We start from the raw sequence: 20,269 nt of genomic DNA, 5'->3' as shown, positions 1-20,269 counted from the left end.
AGAATACATTTTTTAAATGATCTGTGAATAAATAGGCTACTTTATTTCTGAATATATATCAAAATTATTTTGTTTACTCTTTGTTTATGTTACTATAAATTTAAACATGAAATACACATACACTCACCGGCCACTTTATTAGGTGCACCTGTTGAATTGCTTGGTAACACAAATTGCTAATCAGCCAATCACATGGCAGCAACTCAATGCATTTAGGCATCTAGATGTGGTGAGGACAACTTGCTGAAGTTCAAACCGAGCATCAGAATGGGGAAGAAAGGGGATTTAAGTGACTTTGAACTTGGAATGGTTGTTGGTGCCAGACGGGCTGGTCTGAGTATTTCAAAAACTGCTGATCTACTGGGATTTTCACACACAACCATCTCTAGGGTTTTACAGAGAATGGTCCGAAAAAGAGAAAATATCCAGTGAGCGGCAGTTGTGTGGACGAAAATGCCTTGTTGATGTCAGAGGTCAGAGGAGAATGGGCAGACTGGTTAGAGATGATAGAAAGGTAACAGTAACTCAAATAATCACTCGTTACAACCAAGGTATGCAGAATACCATCTCTGAACGCACAACACGTCGAACCCTGAAGCAGATGGGCTACAGCAGCAGAAGACCACACCGGGTGCCGCTCCTGTCAGCTAAGAACAGGAAACGGAGGCCACAATTCACACAGGCTCACCAAAACTGGACAATAGAAGATTGGAAAAACGTTGGCTGGTCTGATGAGTCTCGATTTCTGCTGTGACATTCAGATAGTAGGGTCAGAATTTGACATAAAGAACATAAAAGCATGGATCCATCCTGCCATGTCTCAACGCTTCAGGCTGGTGGTGGTGGTGTAATGGTGTGGGGGATATTTTCTTGGCACACTTTGGGCCCCTTAGTACCAATTGAGCATCATCTCAGACTGGTTTCTTGAATTCACTTTACTCAAATGACCTCCACAGTCACCAGATCTCAATCCGATAGAGCACCTTAGTGATGTGGTGAAACGGGAGATTCTCATCATGGATGTGCAGCCGACAAATCTGGAGCAACTGCGTGATGCTATCATGTCAATATGGACCAAAATCTCTGAGGAATGTTTCCAACACCTTGTTGAATCTATGCCACGAAGAATTAAGGCAGTTCTGAAGGCATGAGGGGGTCCAACCCGGTACTAGCCAGGTGTACCTAATAAAGTGGCCAGTGAGTGTGTGTGTGTATGTGTATATATATATTATATAAAATGAATTTTCATTATTACAACACCTGTATGTCTTTGCTTTATTCTGTGGAACACAAAAGAAGATATTTTGAAGAATGTTGGTAATTAAACAGTTTTGGTGACCATTGGAAAAACAAATCTCAATATCTTCTACTGTATGTTCCACATAGAAAAAAAAAATTCCATACAGTTTTGGAACTTGGAATGATATGTGGACGAGTAAATTATTAAAGAATTTTAATCTATGGTTTCAAGTTTTGTTGTTGTTGTTATATATATATTAGTGTTGTCAATCGATTTAAAAATGACTAATCACACGTTTTTTCTGCAATTAATCAATTCCATATTAATATTCAATATTTATATTGGTATAATTTCATATTGAATTGCCAAATTAAGTTAGAAACAATATAAAAATTTAAATATGTGTTTAATGGTATCTATTTTACTAAGTCACCTGTTATTAATGAAGGCCAGTATTATTGATTCAAATACTGCTACTGCTGTCTCTATTACATGCTTTCCCCCTCAGTTTTAGCCATTAATTATAGCCATTTAATATTACAGTATAATTAAAATCCATTATTTTTAACAATTAATAGGCTTTGAAATATATAGTAATATATTAGTAATAATAACTGTTTGTAGCAACATGTTTTGTGAAACATGCATCTTTCTATTTTGTGCCAGGTGGAATATGCATTATGACCCTGAAAATTCTCCCATGTAATATGAAGAATTAAAACTGCTTTTATTGTTTTATAATCACTCCAACCTTTTGTCTTTTTTGGTAGGTTTAATCTGTAAACCATAAATATGTGGTAAATTTAAAGAACCTATTTATTCTGTAAATAAGACCGCTGTTGAGAAAAACAGCAATCCTTAACCTACAAATAAAACCAAACATCCTCTAAATGGTTCTAAATCATGAGGCACATAAGGAATATTCTGTATGCTGTAGATTTGAATTTGACCACACTGAAGGATTATGCATCGAATCGACGGTACAGAGATTATCCTGCTTTTAAAGATTTACGAGTTTCTACTTTAAAACGGAAGGATTAATTGGTGCCATTTAACACCGTATCATGACATGGCTGACATTATCAGAGAGGCATTAAAGAGGATTCCCCAGCCCCTCCCTTTTTAGGAGGCAAAGTTCAAGCCGCTTAAGCTGTTTTCTTTATTCCATAAGCTAATACAGTTTCACAGAAGCCATTGTGACAACTGACTTAAGCTATTTAATGAAATTCAAAGGGATGAGCAGCCAGGAAATTCCCCCGCACATATATACGGCTTAGGAGCCAAGAAAATAAAATCACAACATGATTGAGATTGAGGCTAACTCGATTTCACACACTGAGTTAATTTATGGCATGAGGCAGAGTTACTACATTTTATTATAACACAGATGGTTAGTGAATAAGAAACCAATCCAGCGCGCCATCTGATATTCTGCTATAGTTCTTTTATGAACCTCCACTGGATTCTGTACTTCAGCTGGCAACCTTGTGTTGCAGAAACCTCTGCCAAGATACAGATTCAGAAGAGACAAATCCAGAATAGAGTCTGTTTTACAATACACATCTTCAGTTTTTTTTTAAATGGTGCCTCGGTATTGTAAGAGAACTGTTGTGTGTGTGTCATGTGTTCCTGCCTCTTGTGCCCATATTTGGTTTGTTTCCTGTTCTCGTTTCATGTAATTAGTAGTTTATTCGTGTCCAGCCGTGTTCGTTAAGTTACCTGTGTATTTATAGTCCTGTCTGTGTTGTGCCATTTTGTCTGGTCTACTCGTTACTCCCCGGTGTCCCTGTCAGTGTCTGCCTTGCCTTGTCCTGCCCTGATGTCCTAGTAAAGTATGTTTTTGAGTTACATCCTCGTTTCCGTGTTTCCTGTGTCCTCCCTGCTGTGTGCACCGTGACAGAAGACCAGACCAGTACAGTAAGCGTCGTCCCTTCACCGCGTTTTGTTTTGTCCAGTTTTTCCAGTGTTTTGTTTGTTCCTGTGTTTTTTGTTTTACCCGCCGGATCGCCGCTGAGTCAAGCCCGCCGGATCGCCGCTGAGTCAAGCCCGCCGGATCGCCGCTGAGTCAAGCCCGCCGGATCGCCGCTGACTCAATGCCCGCCGGATCGCCGCTGACTCAATGCCCGCCGGATCGCCGCTGACTCAATGCCCGCCGGATCGCCGCTGACTCAATGCCCGCCGGATCGCCGCTGACTCCAGCTCGCCGTGCGCGGGGTATCATGCCGCCGTCCGCGGCTCAAGGACCCCGCCGTTCGCGGGAGATCACGCCGCCGTTCGCGGCTCACCGACCCCGCTGTTCGCGGGAGATCACGCCGCCGTTCGCGGCTCACCTTGGCCACTGAATCGCGGGGAAGGCCAACCCGCCGTCCGAGGTCACTCGGCCCGACACCGGTTGGGGCTGCCTCCAGCCCACCGGTCCCTGCCGTTGGGATGGTCAGCCGGCCGGCTGCCACCGTTGTTGTAGTGGCAGCCGGCTGCCGCCGTATTGACCAGTGACCGAGGTCTTTTTAACTTGTGTCTAGCCCCGGAGGGCTCCTGATACCCCCACACCCCCAGGGAAATTTTTGGGGGGGGTAGTAGGGTTCCGGCTGTAGGGGCCGGGCCGAGAGGGGTCCGAGGCCAAGGCTCCGTAGACCATCTGCCTTGGCCTTCTGTGCTCCCTGCACCGCCATGGTCACCTGAGCCCCTGGCTCCACCATGGCCTCCTGGGCTCTCCTGGGTCTTCGCTGGTCTCGTCCAGCTCTCCTGGGTCTCCGCTGGTCTCGTCCAGCTCCGCTGTGTCTCCGCTGGTCTCGTCCAGCTCTCCGACGTCTCCGTCTGTCTGTATCGCTCTGGAGGTCCCTGTCCTGTGTTCCGGTCCGTGTCTGTCCTGAGAGGCCTCCAGAGCGCCCACCCCCCCCTCCCCGATGGAACTGTTGAGGCTCGGGACGAGCCTTTCGGGAGGGGGGAGTAATGTAAGAGAACTGTTGTGTGTGTGTCATGTGTTCCTGCCTCTTGTGCCCATATTTGGTTTGTTTCCTGTTCTCGTTTCATGTAATTAGTAGTTTATTCGTGTCCAGCCGTGTTCGTTAAGTTACCTGTGTATTTATAGTCCTGTCTGTGTTGTGCCATTTTGTCTGGTCTACTCGTTACTCCCCGGTGTCCCTGTCAGTGTCTGCCTTGCCTTGTCCTGCCCTGATGTCCTAGTAAAGTATGTTTTTGAGTTACATCCTCGTTTCCGTGTTTCCTGTGTCCTCCCTGCTGTGTGCACCGTGACAGGTATATGATGCTTTGATTTTTATTTTGGGATTTCAAAGAATATCATATGATAACCTCACCAAGTTCAAACATCTGACTATATATAATTTTGTTTTGATAGTAGAATCTGTGAGCGAGATGGACTTGTATGATTTTGCCTGGAGTGAGAAGCGGGTTTTTTTAAGCATTTTTGTTGGAGCATGTTTTGCTCTCTCCGGGATCAATCTGACACCGCTCTATCACGAGCAGAACACATGTTAACAGCCCATAATACAACTGCATGTCAGCAATACAGATGGGTGGATCAATCTTGAAGTACTTTTGATACTGATGCTGTTTTGAGATGAACGATCCTCACATAAATCTATCAATCTTAAGAGTTTAAGTAGTGATTTAAGCATTAAAGTTTATGTGCATCACAAGTTTTGAAAAGGAAAAAGTAATTGAATTAGCAGATAGAAGCCATTTCTCTTTCTGCTTACCTGAACATAAGGATAAACGCTGAAAGATTAATGCAGTACAAATAAATGAGAAATATAATAAATGATGACTAATAAAAATGCATTACCATTCAAGCCATTCAGTTTGGGCTAGGATTTTTTATTTAATTTAATTTTATATGTATATATATATATATATATATTTTTTTTTTTTTTTTTTTTTTTTTTTTTTTTTAGTTAGTGTTCCTTGATCATGTGTTCAGTTTGATCACATTTGCTAATATGCTAAATTAAATTTCTAAATTAACCGTAATTATATGATTAGTGTTCTTGGTCCTGTTCCTAAAATCTATTAATTGTTTGGTTTAATTTACCAAAAAACTGTTTCCTGGAATCTTCTGTGTGCTTCCTAACCAGAGCTGACACATCCATAGTCACCAAGAATGCCCCACATGATAAACATGGAATTTCAGAAATATTATTAGAAAAAATGTCAAATGTTAGGAAACAATGAACAGAAAATAAAATGGATGAAAGAGTGAAGAGATGTTGTGTGATGAAAGAAGACATGTAGAGAAAAAAATATATTATAATTTGTTATTTTCAGATATGAAAATAACATTTAAAATGTGTAACATGTAGAGAAAAAATATATTATAATTTGTTATTTTCAGATATGAAAATAACATTTAAAATGTGTAATATGTCAAATCCCATCCTATATATAAAGTGTGGTTAACATATCAAACAAACACATCCTCATAGTAAGTGCCTTGCTACTGTCAGAAAATTGCACAAACATGGATTTACTTAAATGCCCACGTTCAAAATAATAATTAAAAATAATAATAATAATAAGATGAGTCAAATCACAGTGTGTTTCTCCAGTCAAGAAGTGGGCAATGGAAAAACCAGAGTGGGGTTGGAGCAAAGCCATTAAAGAATGCTTAATTATTTCAATCACACATTTTTATGAAGATAATTTTAAATGTAACTTTCCTTGCATCATATAAAGCTCCATGTGTTATTTTGTGTTGTGATTTGAAATGCAAAAATACTTGACCTTGGTCAACCCTGTGTCACAGTAGACTAATCTCACAGCTTCTGTGAGGTATTAAAACTCATCTGTGTGGTAAAATGAAACATAATTACATTTCCAATTATACTGAGGCATTGTTGGGACTGGGATAACCATTGACATTTTCTCTTGAAATTGTGTGTAGCATTTTCCCCTGCAAAGGATTAGTCTAATCCAACATCTTGGGGGCTTTATTATTATTAATTAGACAAAATGCTTAGTGCTGGGAATTGGTAGTATAATTTAACAGCTAATTAATATGCAAGCTCTGGAAACAAGATCGCCACATGGTGAAAAAGCATTTAAAATGAACATTTGAATATGCTTATGAGCCTTGACTCATAGGGCTCACAGGATATGATAATAATTGAGAGGAAATTTGGAATATTTAATCCACTTGGGGGATTTGGGGGGGGGGGGGGGGGGGGGGCATCTGCTTATGATGCATTTTCATAATGTCTCCTTTAGGCTTTTGCTGCAGTTTTCTGATGAGTGCTAAAGAATTACTCACTGACAAATTGTAAGCAAAAGGGCAGAAGGAGTCAAAATTTGAATCTCTACAATAATTGGACAAACTAGGCGGCTGGAACTAATTATAGAATAATAATATTCGGCCCTATTACTGCTCATCAGAGTAATATCATCACAGCCATCGCCGACATAATCATTGAATCACCACACCATAAACTACATCACAGAGTACTCATTATCATCGGTAAACTGGGACGAAGTTTGCTCTCAGAAGAGATTCAGAGAACCAGCTCTAACATCTTTACCGCTCGCTGTTGTTCTTCTTCAACCTCTAATTTTCATCTTGCTGAGAAGTATGTTGTGACCGTAATACATTGTAACAAACCGCAGCATGTAAACATTCCACAAACAAGGAAAAACATGTGAGTTTGGAATGTTGTGACAAGGACTTTTCTTCCCATTGGCTGTTTCTTTAATATTTAATGTAAAACTCAAAGGCAGCAGTATATGTGAGAGTTTTGGAAAAGTGAGTTATTTCAGGCAGCCTGTGAGAATAACTTGTCTTTGTTTACTCACATCACAGCTCCGCTCTGGGTTTCTCTTCCAGTGCTTCTTCTCATTCTTCTTAGAGGCGGTGGAATGGAGATTTGCGTGGGTCTTCACCCTTGGGTTCAAGGCAAGGATACTCTGAAGAACAATTACACATAATCAAGAGTGTTACATTTCAAAGGTTCAATCAATGCAAGATCATTGCTGAATGTATAATGTGCGTTTTTTAATCAATGCAGAACAAATAAAGTAAAAAAAAAAAAAAAAATCAAGATATATTGTGTAACTATTGCAATGGATCTACACAATTTACATAAGCTATTATGATACATTGAGAAATGCTGTTAAAATTGAGGCATGTTACAAAATCAGATCATTATGTTCCAGTAATGGTAATGAGTAAAGTATCCCAGAAGGCCTATTTGATAAATTTACACCCTAATCACCAAGTTACTTTTCACAAGTGAGAGTCTATGTTCTATTGTTTATTCATATAAGGGAATATGCCCCTCTTCGGGACTATGTGCATTTACTTTTAAATTGAAAGATATTTAGATATAAGTTTAGCATGTGGTGGCACATCAGCCAATATGTTATTAAGGGAAATAAATAGAAACATTTGCTCATTTAGTTATATTATTCTAGCACAGAATGTTAAATTATTCAATGAAGCCCCCTGGCTAAACTTCAACAGAATGTATGAAATTATCATTTTTATTCCTTATTTTATATATGTATTCTGAAAGCCTAATGTTCATCATATAATACAGCAGTGGCCAAAATTATTCGGACACTAGTATTTTAGTCAGCTAAAAAAAAAAAAAAAAAAAGGTTTTAAGTCAGTTATCTTTATCTGTAGTGTGTCAGTAGAAAATATCAGTTTACATTTCCAAACATTTATTTGGCCATTAATTGTAATAATGCAGTGAGATTTTTGTTTGCAGGTAGGTTTCTTGAAGCATCTTGGAGATGTTGCCACAGTTCTTCTGGATTTAGTCTGTCTCAGTTTGTTCTGTTTCTTCATGTCATACCAGACAGACTGGATAATGATCAGATCAGATCTCTGTGTGGAGCTCTGGCTGTTGTCAGAATCCTTGTGCAAACAAAACTCTCAATGGATTATTCCAAATAATGGCAAAATGAATGTTTGGAAATGTAAAATTATATTTTCCAGAGACATAAAATTAAATCAATTAACCTCAAAACTGTTTCAGATATTCAGATAAAAAAAGGAAAAAATTAAATAATGTATAATGTAAAATAATAATGTAAAAAGTTTTGAGATGTGATTTTGTGCCATCTAAGGCCAAAAGAAAACAAAGTTACCCCTTCTTACCCTGTGTTACCCTAAATAATGTAGTAGTTTTTATATATTGTACTGACAAATAGAGTGCATGGAATGATATATAGGGCATACCATGAAAAAAAAAATTATGTGGCATAACTATATTTAATATCTATCATACCTATACATACATACATTCTTAGTCAACTGACAGTAATACAAAAGTAACTTAATGCATTACTTTTCTATAAAATGTAAAATCTCAATATTCAAACACATTACATTTAAAAGTAACACTGAAGTACCCAACACTGAATAACATGACTAGTTCTACAGCACAAATGAAGAAAAAGCTAAGATAATCATGCATTTGTGTTCCACAAACATGAAAGCATTTTAAAACATTGATATGCTACAAAGCACACTTTGGACCAGTCAAGGTCCTTCAAAGCCGTCTGTGACAACACTGATTAGAACGCCAGAGCAGTGGGGTCAATAAAGAGGGGTCCGACTGAAACAGTAAAGTGTGAAATGAGAGTCATGATGGGGACCATCATCATTTGATTCAGGAGCAACCTTCAGTTCAAATACACACGGCACCTTCACGCCTGCCAGTCAAATCACCCCACCACAGTCGAGGAGCTGAAGGCAGGCACCAGTGTGGGATCTTTTAATGGCAAACACAATTAACAGGCAGTTTACTGAGAACAAGTGAGGGAGAAGCAACCATTACGATCACACTAATACCAATTTCATGCTCTTTGTAGTGTAAAAGAATACCATGTCCACAGTCATTTCACTGTGCTGAAACACTATCTGACATAGGCCAGAACAGGAGGCCAGGACCAAATTGAAATAAGCCACTTTCGCATTCTAGCCCATAAGCCAGGTGTCAGTAAAACCTTCGCACAAAAAGGACATTGACGGAAATTCCTGACATGATATTTGAATGCTGTGGTGACTCTTGTCTGTTATCTGTATTTGTCCAATTAATACGGTTTACAATCAGTCATGCACTGTTTCCTAAACAAATTTCAGTTTTGAGTTTTGCCATTTTATGCCACAAAACTTCCAGAAGAAATATGTTTGACAACAAATATAGTGAGATGGAGGAAACAGTCCTTACAGGCTTTCCATTTACTCTTAGAAGCATGGAGGGATTAATTATTGATGGCACTATTAATATGTAGCATGTGTAAATCATTCTTAGTTTTGTTGGGGGTATAGTGCAAGTGCACTGAGCTGCAAAGGTAGGTCTTGCATGAAACTTTCATATTTTTATCTTTTATTATAATAAAACTCTAAAGTGACAGCACTGACCTCTCATTAAAGAATTATCACCATAATTGTTGTTAAATCTCATAACATTTAATAAAGAGTAACAACTGCAGTAACGAAACCGTCAGCTGGCCATTATCAAAAAAATTAACTGCAACAGGACGCCAACGCTGGGTGCTGATAGGCTGACAGCATTGCTTATCACATGGCTACTCTCTGAAGTTAACATTCTTTTGTAACCTTACCAGAAGGTGATAAACGCAAAAAGTCCACAGTCTGTTATCAATAATCCAGAGATTTGAAGCTCACATTTCCATTACAGATTTGAGCAAACGCAGATTTGCGTTTGTGAAATTTTAAAAATGTCAATAAAAATCTATTGCAAAGTGACGGCATTTCCATTAAACAATGTTATGTGACTAAAACTTTTTTCTCCCGCAATAAGTCATGGCGACGGATGTTTGTAGGTTTACATGTATCACAACCACCGTACTATTTTTAATCAAAGGAGACAAAGGGAGATGTGTATCTTTAACGAAGCAACGTGGAAAACCACTTCTGGGATGCTTTTGAAATGATGTGTGCAGACGTGTGCAGTGTAAAAAAGGAGTTATCCAAGCATTAATGGCAAAGAAAACCCCTTGTGCTTGAGAGCGGCCCTATATGAGGTGTTTCTTGGAGGTTATAGTACATTAAAGAATGATCATGTGACGTTTAAATACACCAGGTGACCTGTAAATGCGAAGAAACTGTTTCCATTACAGTTTTGCAAAATATTTATTTTTCGAATTGCCTGAAAAACCACCTCATGCGTGCGAGTTTAATAATTTAAACACATGGGAGTTTTGGCGAAACTGATGTGTTTCCATTGGGCATATTTTCTGTTCGCAATTTCAATTTAGCACAATTTGAAGGTTAATGGAAATGCAGCTACAGAAGACACTTTCTAACCATGCAGCGTTCTACTGCCATGTTTCTTTTATGAAATTTTTACAGACATATAAAAGGTGTTACAACAGTTACAAAATGAAACAGGCTAAGCAGCTGACTGTTGGTGAATGCGGCAAATTCGCAAAGACTGCATGAGAACCTTTTCGCCCTGGCGCTAAATGGCTGGATTTCACTCGAGAAATTTCGACAAGCATTCTTAACAATAGTGTAACAACAAAACAAACACATTACCATATTACAGTAACGTTAATTCTGAAGTCCTCTGATAACTAAAAAAAGTGAGACGTCACCAATTGCTTTTGTATGTGATTTTGTGCATACTATCAAGCGTCAGAGCTGAGGCATGAAAGTAGCATTTCAGTTTTAGCCAGATTTTGTTGTTTATTTGCGTGGCGGCAAATATTTAGGGAATATCTGACTGTTGAATAATGCAAATCAGCAACACTTTAAAAAGAAAAACACAAAACTTCCATCATATAGCCTTTCGGCATATAGTCTGTGGCATTTAGTTTGGCTATTTTAGCACAGCTTAAACTAGATGCAATTTACTATTCTAAATAGTGTTTTTTAAAGGAAATCTTGTTTGTTTTCATTAATTTCATGTCTCACAGGAATGACAAAAAACATTAGGTTTTCAGAGTATTTTTCCTTGCTGGGACTGCTGATAACTTTGTTTATTTGCTATAATAGGCTCAGTCTGAGAAGCAGAAGTAATAATGAGCGTGTTAAGCCATGTTTGACCAGTCGCAGATGAACAGATTTGGAAATCTATGGACGGCAACCTCAAAGTGGCGCACAGTCCACATAGAGCCGGTAAAGGAAAAACAAACAAGCATTAATAATAAAAAAGAACACTTAATCAAGGCCAGTACAAAAGCATGCCCAGTATGTTTAGAGTGACTTAATGATTTTAGAGTGAAGGCTGTTTCTTGTAAGCAATGAAAAACACTGTGCACCTTTGCCAATTAGATCAATATTGTGTAAGGGGAAACACATCCATAAGAAGAAAAGATCTATATTAGAAGAGATCAATATCTCCCAAGCCCATAGTCCCCAAGCTCAGATGGAAATCTTAGTCTATTTCATGTCAAATAGGCTTTTAGTGGAACAAAGATGGAAATGAAAGTGTGGGCCCATTTTTATGACCAAACAGAAAGTCGCTCTGCGTAGTTATTGCTTTTTGTGTATTCACTTATAAAGGTTGTAAGGTAATTGGTGAGGTATTACGGGTTTCTTTTACTAGATATATACAGTAAGCCTTCATGAGATTGAACTGTTCACAAGAGGGTACATCGCTTTGTCGCTTGAAATAAAACCTGTTTTAAAATGTCAGCAAGGTTCGAGTTTCTTCCGGGAGGTAGGTTTCTCCTCTCAAAACACCACAGCCTCGAGATGAAAATAAAGATGTGGAATTCAACACAAGAAAATCAAAGCAGAATCGCACACTGACGAGCAAGTGTATACATTTCATTAAAACATGCCAGGATTTGGCAAGAAAGAGAAGGCATTTTTAAGCAGCATGTGATGTGCTGTGTTTCGTTTCCACAGGGAGAGCTCTGGACACTGGTTTTATCACTCTCTGCTGGTCATAGTGATCCACTGAGACAACAAATCAATACTGGCTTTTCTCCTTCCAAAGTAAGCAAAATCTGCTCCCTATCCAGAACAGTGAATATGATCAAATTATAGCAAATTATGTTGACTGATGTCAGTCATAAGGATTCTGCAAGCCTTTCATAGGCTGTAATATATATACAGTCCCATTGAAATTCGCTTGAAGGAAGTCTATTCATGAATTTGCTTCCATTTTTAGCTTCCATTTAGATTTGTTCAGTGTTTTCAAAAGAAGCATCGACTGCTCACCAAGGTAGCATGTATTTGATAAAAAATACAGTAAAAACAATAATATTACATTTTATTACAATATAAAATACCTATTTTTCTCTCTCTAATAAATAGAATGTTTATAAGCATTTATCTGTGATACAAATCTTTTGTAACATTATGTTTGTTTGTTTTTACTGTCATGTTCAGCATTGTTACTGAATAAAATATTTTTTTTTATAGAAGTATAATTTATATTTAATGATCCAATGCGCATCTTGATCTTCTGTGGAAGAACATCTGCCCGACTGCACAAAGATTCACATGATAAATTAATTCTTCAACATACCTTATTTATTTTATTCTTTCTTATTTTATTATCTTCTTTTATTTATTTCTTGTTTTACATTTTTGTCTAAAATCTTATGTTTAAGCAAAGTTTTAAATTAGATTTTGAACCCCAATGTGAGTTTCAATGTGAACTTTTAAATGGGTAATTTATAAACCACAGGACCAACCCAGAACACTAGTCCACACTAAAAGCAAGCTTTTGTCACTGTCTGAATGAGTTCAGGTGTGTTCTCTGCTATAATTAATACTAATGAAACATCATCCAGATGCAGAAAAAGGGCAAATTCATAACTAAAAGCATTTATGCAATGATCTCAATGTAGGCAACTTGACCCCTTTCCAAAGCACACTTCATCTTTCATAACACAGCCCCCTCCCTCCCTAAGGCAGAATAGTTAAACACAATCTACAGAGATTCTTGCCTAGTCTTTTTGTCTGAAATCAATACAGGAATTGATCCTCCATAGCTGAAATGAAGCCACAGCGCTCCAGCAGCTCAGCAATGTTCAGCACAAGCCCAGAATATCATTTAGTGCTGTAACATAATTATAGAGAGCAATACAGATCATTTGGCATCAACATCATCTTGCTCAGCTAAAGGTCTCCTGAAGCTTCTCTTCAGGTTTCAGAGACTGTAATGAGTGAAATGGAGCTGATTCACACAGAAAAGTACTTCCGATTACTGGCTGGGTATCTGTAAGAAGCCTACTATGCTTTTGACCAACCATGTTCACACATTCTTCACGTGGTTTTATGTGAAAATGTATTAAACATTGCTGAAAAGATTCATTAAAGCTATAATGAAGAATGTTTTTGTGTGGTCCAAGACAACACTAGACCCCAACTGACTAGTGTATGGCCAAAAAAAAGTCTCCAAATATCTTCTTTAATGTTCCACAAAATAAAGAAAGGCATACAAGTTTGGAGCAACATTAAGATGACTGCATTTTGGATTAATTGTCACTGGACTGAAATCCCACAGTCCAATTGCATGAGCGATTCGATCGGTAGATTGGTCTAATTTGAATCCAAAAAGTAAGAAAAGCACTTGGCTATGTGCTAGTTTGTCTGAATATTTCTCAAGATACGGTCTTAACATTTTGGATGTTTAAACAACTAAACCCTGTGTTCTGTCCAGACTCAGAAAATGTAAATTAATGTTTATTATTTCAAACTAAGGAAGGGGTAACAGGGCAGACCAAGTTCAAAATCCTGTGTTCCAGATGAGAGGCCTGTCATGTCGTTCAAAGGTTCTGAATGGGCTGTTTGTGAACAGATTTCTTAATACTGCTCACATGTGACTGGGTTAATCATTGACTTAGGGTCATGAACTTGTTGAGCGGATCACAGTATGATAACCCAAGCTGATCTATCTATCTATCTATCTATCTATCTATCTATCTATCTATCTATCTATCTATCTATCTATCTATCTATCTATCTATCTATCTATCTTTTAATTCTAATCTAATGTAATTCATTCATTTAAATTTTATATTATTTTAATATCAAAGATATTATAATTATTAATTAATGGGAAATATTAATTTAATGAATAATCAAAGCCTATAAACATTTAATATACAGTTATTAGACCACTGTTCACATAACTCTTCACATTCATATATTAAATATTATGAAATTGCCATTTTCGAGATCAAATCTGAATACAGAATATCTATATATCTATCTATATTAGTGAAAGTGACTTTTTTATTACAGGTGAACAATTTGGAATAATTACAATTTTCAATGTTTTTGTTTTTGAAATAAGTATCTTATGCTCACCAAGCATGTTATTCCCATTTATTTGATCCAAAATATGAATATAGCAAAAACTTTCATTTTGAAAGAACTGTACATTAAATTTATTCCTGTGATGGCAAATTAATTTTCAGCAGTCACTACTCCAGTTTTCTGTGTCACATGATCCTTCAGAAATCTTTGTAATCTGAAAAATATCTGTCTTAGTTAAAATTGTTGGTCACTTTATTTTAAGGTCCAATTCTCACTATTAACAAACCATTAACCTTTTACCTCAATAAACTCTTAATTTGCTAGTTGTAAGGTAGTTGTTAAGTTTAGTTATTTGGTAGGGTTAGGGATGTAGAATATGGTCATGCAGAATATGTGCTTTATAAGCACTAATAAACAGCTAATATGTTAATAATAGGTATGCTAATAGTTGATATTGAGAATTGGTCCTATGCTTGTCACGTTCCCTCTCGGGATACAAGGAGGTGCGGAGACGTGGAAGTTCCAATAATCCCTTTTATTGAAGACAATGAGACGAGGAGCTTGGGGAGAGACGAACATCAATGACGTTAAGACCGGACACAGGGGCTAGGAAATACAGGGCTTATAAACACAGGGAAATTAACGAGGAAGAACAGAAACAGGTGAGGGCTAATCAAACGCAGGGCTGGGGACACATGAACTACTAATTAAAGGAACAAGGATGGCCAACTAGGGACACGAGAGGAGGGGAAACACAAGACAAGGACTGACAATGCTAAAGTCTTACCAAATTGTTTTGTTTCGTTAGATTATGGTATCTTTAGATATAAAAAATGGATATCACTCAAGTATTTATCTGTTTACTTATCAGCCTTAATAAACACACTAAATGTATTTGTTCAAAAAGAAAAAAGCTCTTCCTTTCCAACTAATCTGTTTTAAACAAGTACACACTTTTGCTCACTGACGTAGAGTGGTGTATCTACCTTGTGCAATCACTAACCATTTATGTAAGCACTTACATCAGTAGCATATGTCATAAGGCCAATGTCTGGGGGAAGTCGTGGCCTAATGGTTAGAGAGTCGGACTCGTAATCGAAAGGTTGCGAGTTCGAGCCCCCGGCCGGCAGGAATTGTAGGTGGGGGGAGTGAATGTCCAGCGCTCTCTCCACCCTCAATACCACGACTGAGGTGCCCTTGAGCAAGGCACCGAACCCCCAATTGCTCCCCGGGCGCTGCAGCATGGCTGCCCACTGCTCCGGGTGTGTGTTCACGGTGTGTGTGTGTGTGTGTGTGGATTTGTTCACTACTCACTGCTGTGTGTGTGCACTTGGATGGGTTAAACGCAGAGCACCAATTTCGAGTATGGGTCACCATACTTGACAATACGTCACGACTTTACTTTACTTTACTCTTGGTAAGCACCGCATGTATTTGCAGACCATTACTGGATTATAAATATTCCCAAATTTCCTCCTGAACGCGAAAAGCACTTTTATTTTTACAGCACAGATAAAGGCTCCAGCAGGTACAGCATCTGACTTTGACATCCATGATATGGATGTCTGTCAGCTAATGGGGCTTTCATAACGTTCATATTGCAATTTTGGCTTTTAAGTCGACAATTTTCTATCATGGCACTTGACTCGCTATCAGGAAGTGGTCATTGTTGGGGTTTGGGGCCTTCCATAAAAAGCCGTAGCCCTTTGTGTAAGCGGCCACATTAATCTGGTTTTTAACGAACACTGATGGCCATCCTGGAGGATTTTTTAATGAATCCGTGAACACACACAAAGGCACACGTTTAGCACTCTCGGAAAAGCAGGATATTAAAATGAGACGTCTGACACACTGCCAAAATGAATGGCCAATTTAATTGCCCCACGGACAGCCATTATTATGACATTTAGTGAGGTATTTTCAGTGGCAGACAGGAGTCGTTTAGTGCACGTTTTAAGTGCACTCTGCACGCCAAGGTCACGTTGCCATAGTCATAACAGTCATGAATAGAAATGCTAATGAGAGTTGTCAGTAACAGTTCTATTTTCTCTATGAAAGTCAATGCCCATATCTGCTCAACTTAAAAGAGAAAGCTTTATCTCACCTGAGCAGAGATGTCATCCGGCGTGTGCTGTGCATACCAAGACATCATAAAGAAGACCATTTTCTCTTAGGCTCGCCATTAACAGATATGATTAATGTAAATCAGATGTGCTAATGCTAGATCAAACATGGCAAACGCTGCAGACAGCAGGAACTAATACTGGAAATACAGAGACACTGAAGTTGAGAACGGGCCTGAATTGAAACACCATTTCAAAAGGAACAAAATTACAACATTTGATTATGCCTTCTGATGTTTTGATTAGGTTAATTGATTTTAATTCAGTCTTTAAAAAACTTTTATTGCCTCTGTTTTTCTAGAATAATTTAACCACTAAATTAGCAACCTGCTAGCTTGAGTGCACTTGATAGAAACAAAACATAATTTAAAAACAATGTTTACTGCTTTGAAATCTAAAAAGGAAAAAAATGTAGGCCATCAATCATGCACTGCTCACAAATCAATGGGCCTGTGTCTCCAAAGTGCATTGTACATCAGAAGAAATTGTGGAACATATGTGAGTGTACACTTGTTTATCTGGAGGAAATGATCCTTAAATTGGTACTGTACATTTTCATTAAGCTTCTAATTATGGCTTCATCAGTGTTGAACAGCTACTGAGAGCTCAGCTACTGAACGAGTCCCTGTCCAAGGTCCTGACATCTCTTCCTAGCAGCTCTCAAGGCCATGTTAAAACCCTATTAATTATACCTTTTATTAATTTCCACCTTTTAAAACATTCAGAGGGATTTCATTGTCGTTCAGGTGTAAATGTTAAAGACAGGAGAAAAAAATTATCTTAAGAAAACATTTAGTGCAAAATCATAATTCATAATAATATCATCATCATCATAAATATTTTTTAGTTTGAAATCAAATATAGCCTACTGAACAAGTATAATATTAAAGTTTAGATTTTTGTTTTATTCAAAGCATTATGAGCATTATTTTCATTTATTTCTATTTTTCTTCTTTCGTTGTGTCTGTGTTATGCACAACAGAGCAACTTTCAAAGTTTTGTCTCGCAGTCTCCCACACAAATCACCTTACCTGACTTTAAAACATGGACACGTGCCCAAAAATAGTCTAGCAACAGATGAGTGTGTAAAAACGTCTTACCGAACGAAATATACAAAGCTCAGATACACTATATGCATGTCGCTTTACCTCGATATCCGGCAATTCTTTACTCAGCATTGTAGCCATAATGTCCGATCTGCAGTACTGTGATCCGATTTCTCCTCCGTTATAGAGACGTGAGAGCGCTCGACTCCAGCAGATCTAAGCACGCGCTCTAAAAACACGCGACTAGTCCATTATGTCACCGATCACAACTCACCTCAGCAGCAGCTGTTACTTTGCATTGACACAGACATGATAAAGTGCTATTCTTAATCCACCTGTGCTCACATATCTATTGTCTCTTTTCACCTCATTCATTTTTTAAATTGGCACGAATGGGCAAAATGTTAGTAGTTCTGGGTGAAATGGTAGATTCCAACAACAGACGAAGTTTAGAGGGTCAAAGTTTACATGGAAGGTAAGATATGCTGCACGTGCACGTGTTGCTTTTATAACCCCCGTTTTCAATATTTAATTAAATATTTACAATATATCCTATCTATCTATCTATCTATCTATCTATCTATCTATCTATCTATCTATCTATCTATAAAGTTTATGTGTAATAATTAATCAATTTTTGATTAATTTACATATTTTAATATTTCCATTTATACATATGCGTACCTGGACCACCAAACCAGTCATAAGGGTCAATATTTTGAAACTGAGATATATACATCAAAGCTGAATGAATAAGCTTTCCATTGATGTATGGTTTGTTAGGATAGGACAATATTTATCTAAGATACAACTGTTGAAGATCTGGAATCTGAGGGTGCAAAAATATTAAAATATTGAGAAAATTGCCTTTAAAGTCGTCCAAATGTAGTTCTTAGCCATGCATATTACTAATCAAAAATTAAGTTTTGATATATTTACAGTAGGAAATATACAAAATATCTTCATGGAACATGAATATGAACATGATTTTTGGCATAAAAGAAAAATTGATAATTTTGACCCATACAATGTCTTGTTGGCTATTGCTACAAATATACCTGTGCTACATATGACTAGTTTTGTGGTCCAGGGTCACATATATATGTCATTAATCTCATGAATCCATATTATTTTTATATTACAGTTTGAAATTAATTGTTTAAGTGTGAATATCAATTTAATAAATAATCATAAAGTTTATATAATTTACTTATACAGTCCAGTGTCTATATATATATTTTTTTAAACTGTACATGATACACACTCATCTATTTAATATGATACTGACATTTTTCAGAACTAATCTGAATATTGTTGTCATAATTTGTACTGATATGACTTGGGTCAAATCACATATTTCAAAATACCTTATGCTGCCAAAACACTCAAAATATGAAAAACTCTTGGCTTCCGACTGGAATGTAGGGTTAAATGTTTTGAGCCAATTTCACAGTGAGGGGAATGGCTTATCAAAACTATGTCACTGGCTCCTCTCCCTCTTTCTTTCCTCTGTAAACCTGAGGTTCAAAGTCTGATGACTCCAAGTTAACATGTCTCTGAGCCGTGGTATTATGCAATATTCAACACACTTAAAAATAAAGGTTCCAGAAGGGGGTTTTCACAGCAACATTTTGGGTTCTCCAAATTATACCTTGGAACATGTTAATAATCTAAAGAACATTTTCCTACTATAAAGAATTTTTTGCCCAGTGGAGAAGTTAATATTAAACTTACTTAGAATATAGAAATATTAATGTAGAAATATTAAAAGCTATTCATGGAACCATAGATGTCAATAAAGAACCTTTGTTTTTATGAGTGAGGTTTAATGTTATATTATTATAAACTAATTACGTTATTATTTTTTATAGAGTTTAGCTTTAACAGCCATAGAAATTCAAATATGGAGATGCTGGTAATCAAAGATTAAATTAAAATGCTGGTGGGATTTATCCAAGATCATGCTAAACAAATAATTTCACACATTGACTTTTTTTTTCTTACTTAAATCAGTGCAAATTTGAGCTGAAGATGTGTCTAAACAATGTCAGAGTACATAAATCATCACACAAAGCCATTTACAGAGTTCTACTTTATTATAAAAACAAATATTTCCAACAGATATGTTTTTCATCGTAATATTGTGCTGTAGTACATGAGACGGAATGAAAGAATGAACATACAGCGCATCTTATCAGACTTGTAATTCCATATAGCCTTGAGACAAGAAGCGTTGTTTTGCTGTTTTTATGTAGACACCTCTGCCATCGCATGCAGAAATAGGTCACTTCACCTTCCATTCACTAGTGTTTATTCTTCCTGCCTGCTTGCATCTCACGTCTTTGCAGTCAGAGCGGGTTTCTCTCCAACCCAACACAGCAGGCCAAACGTGAAAAGGGCTTGATGTTCAAACACCTGCCGACTGCTGAGGAGCTTTATTTTTCAAATCTGCAACTCTGGAGCTGAGCTGAGCTTCTCAGTGGTGTGTGTGTGTGCCTCCCGGTCTGTGTATGTGTGTGCATGTGCGTTGCGTGTTTGCACCTCAAGTGTTTTTTTGCAGTCTACTTAGCCTTCAATGCAATGTTGTGTTTTATGGCAAGACAATTATTTGTGTCACTCATTATAATCATTCAACACAGTGTTAGTCGTCTCCACAAGA

The 20,269-nt window shown here is 37.4% G+C and overlaps 1 protein-coding gene across 1 annotated transcript in view; it reads right to left on the bottom strand.

Moving 5' to 3' along the window:
• LOC306881360 (dihydropyrimidine dehydrogenase [NADP(+)]) overlaps positions 1-17,864 on the bottom strand; it is a 170,053-nt gene extending 152,189 nt beyond the window's left edge. Inside the window, exons 1-2 of the mRNA XM_079435424.1 lie at positions 17,713-17,864; positions 7,043-7,153 (exon numbers count right to left, since the gene is read on the bottom strand). Of these exons, the coding sequence (XP_079291550.1) occupies positions 7,043-7,153; positions 17,713-17,751 (150 nt within the window). The 5' untranslated portion in view covers positions 17,752-17,864. The remainder of the gene's footprint in view (positions 1-7,042; positions 7,154-17,712) is intronic.
• Positions 17,865-20,269: the final 2,405 nt, after the last annotated feature.

The sequence above is a fragment of the Barbus barbus genome (genome assembly GCF_936440315.1).
Source record: "Barbus barbus genome assembly, chromosome: 15".
NCBI lineage: Eukaryota > Metazoa > Chordata > Actinopteri > Cypriniformes > Cyprinidae > Barbus > Barbus barbus.
Note: the sequence above shows the minus strand (reverse complement) of the source record. Positions and strands in the feature narration are given on the sequence as shown.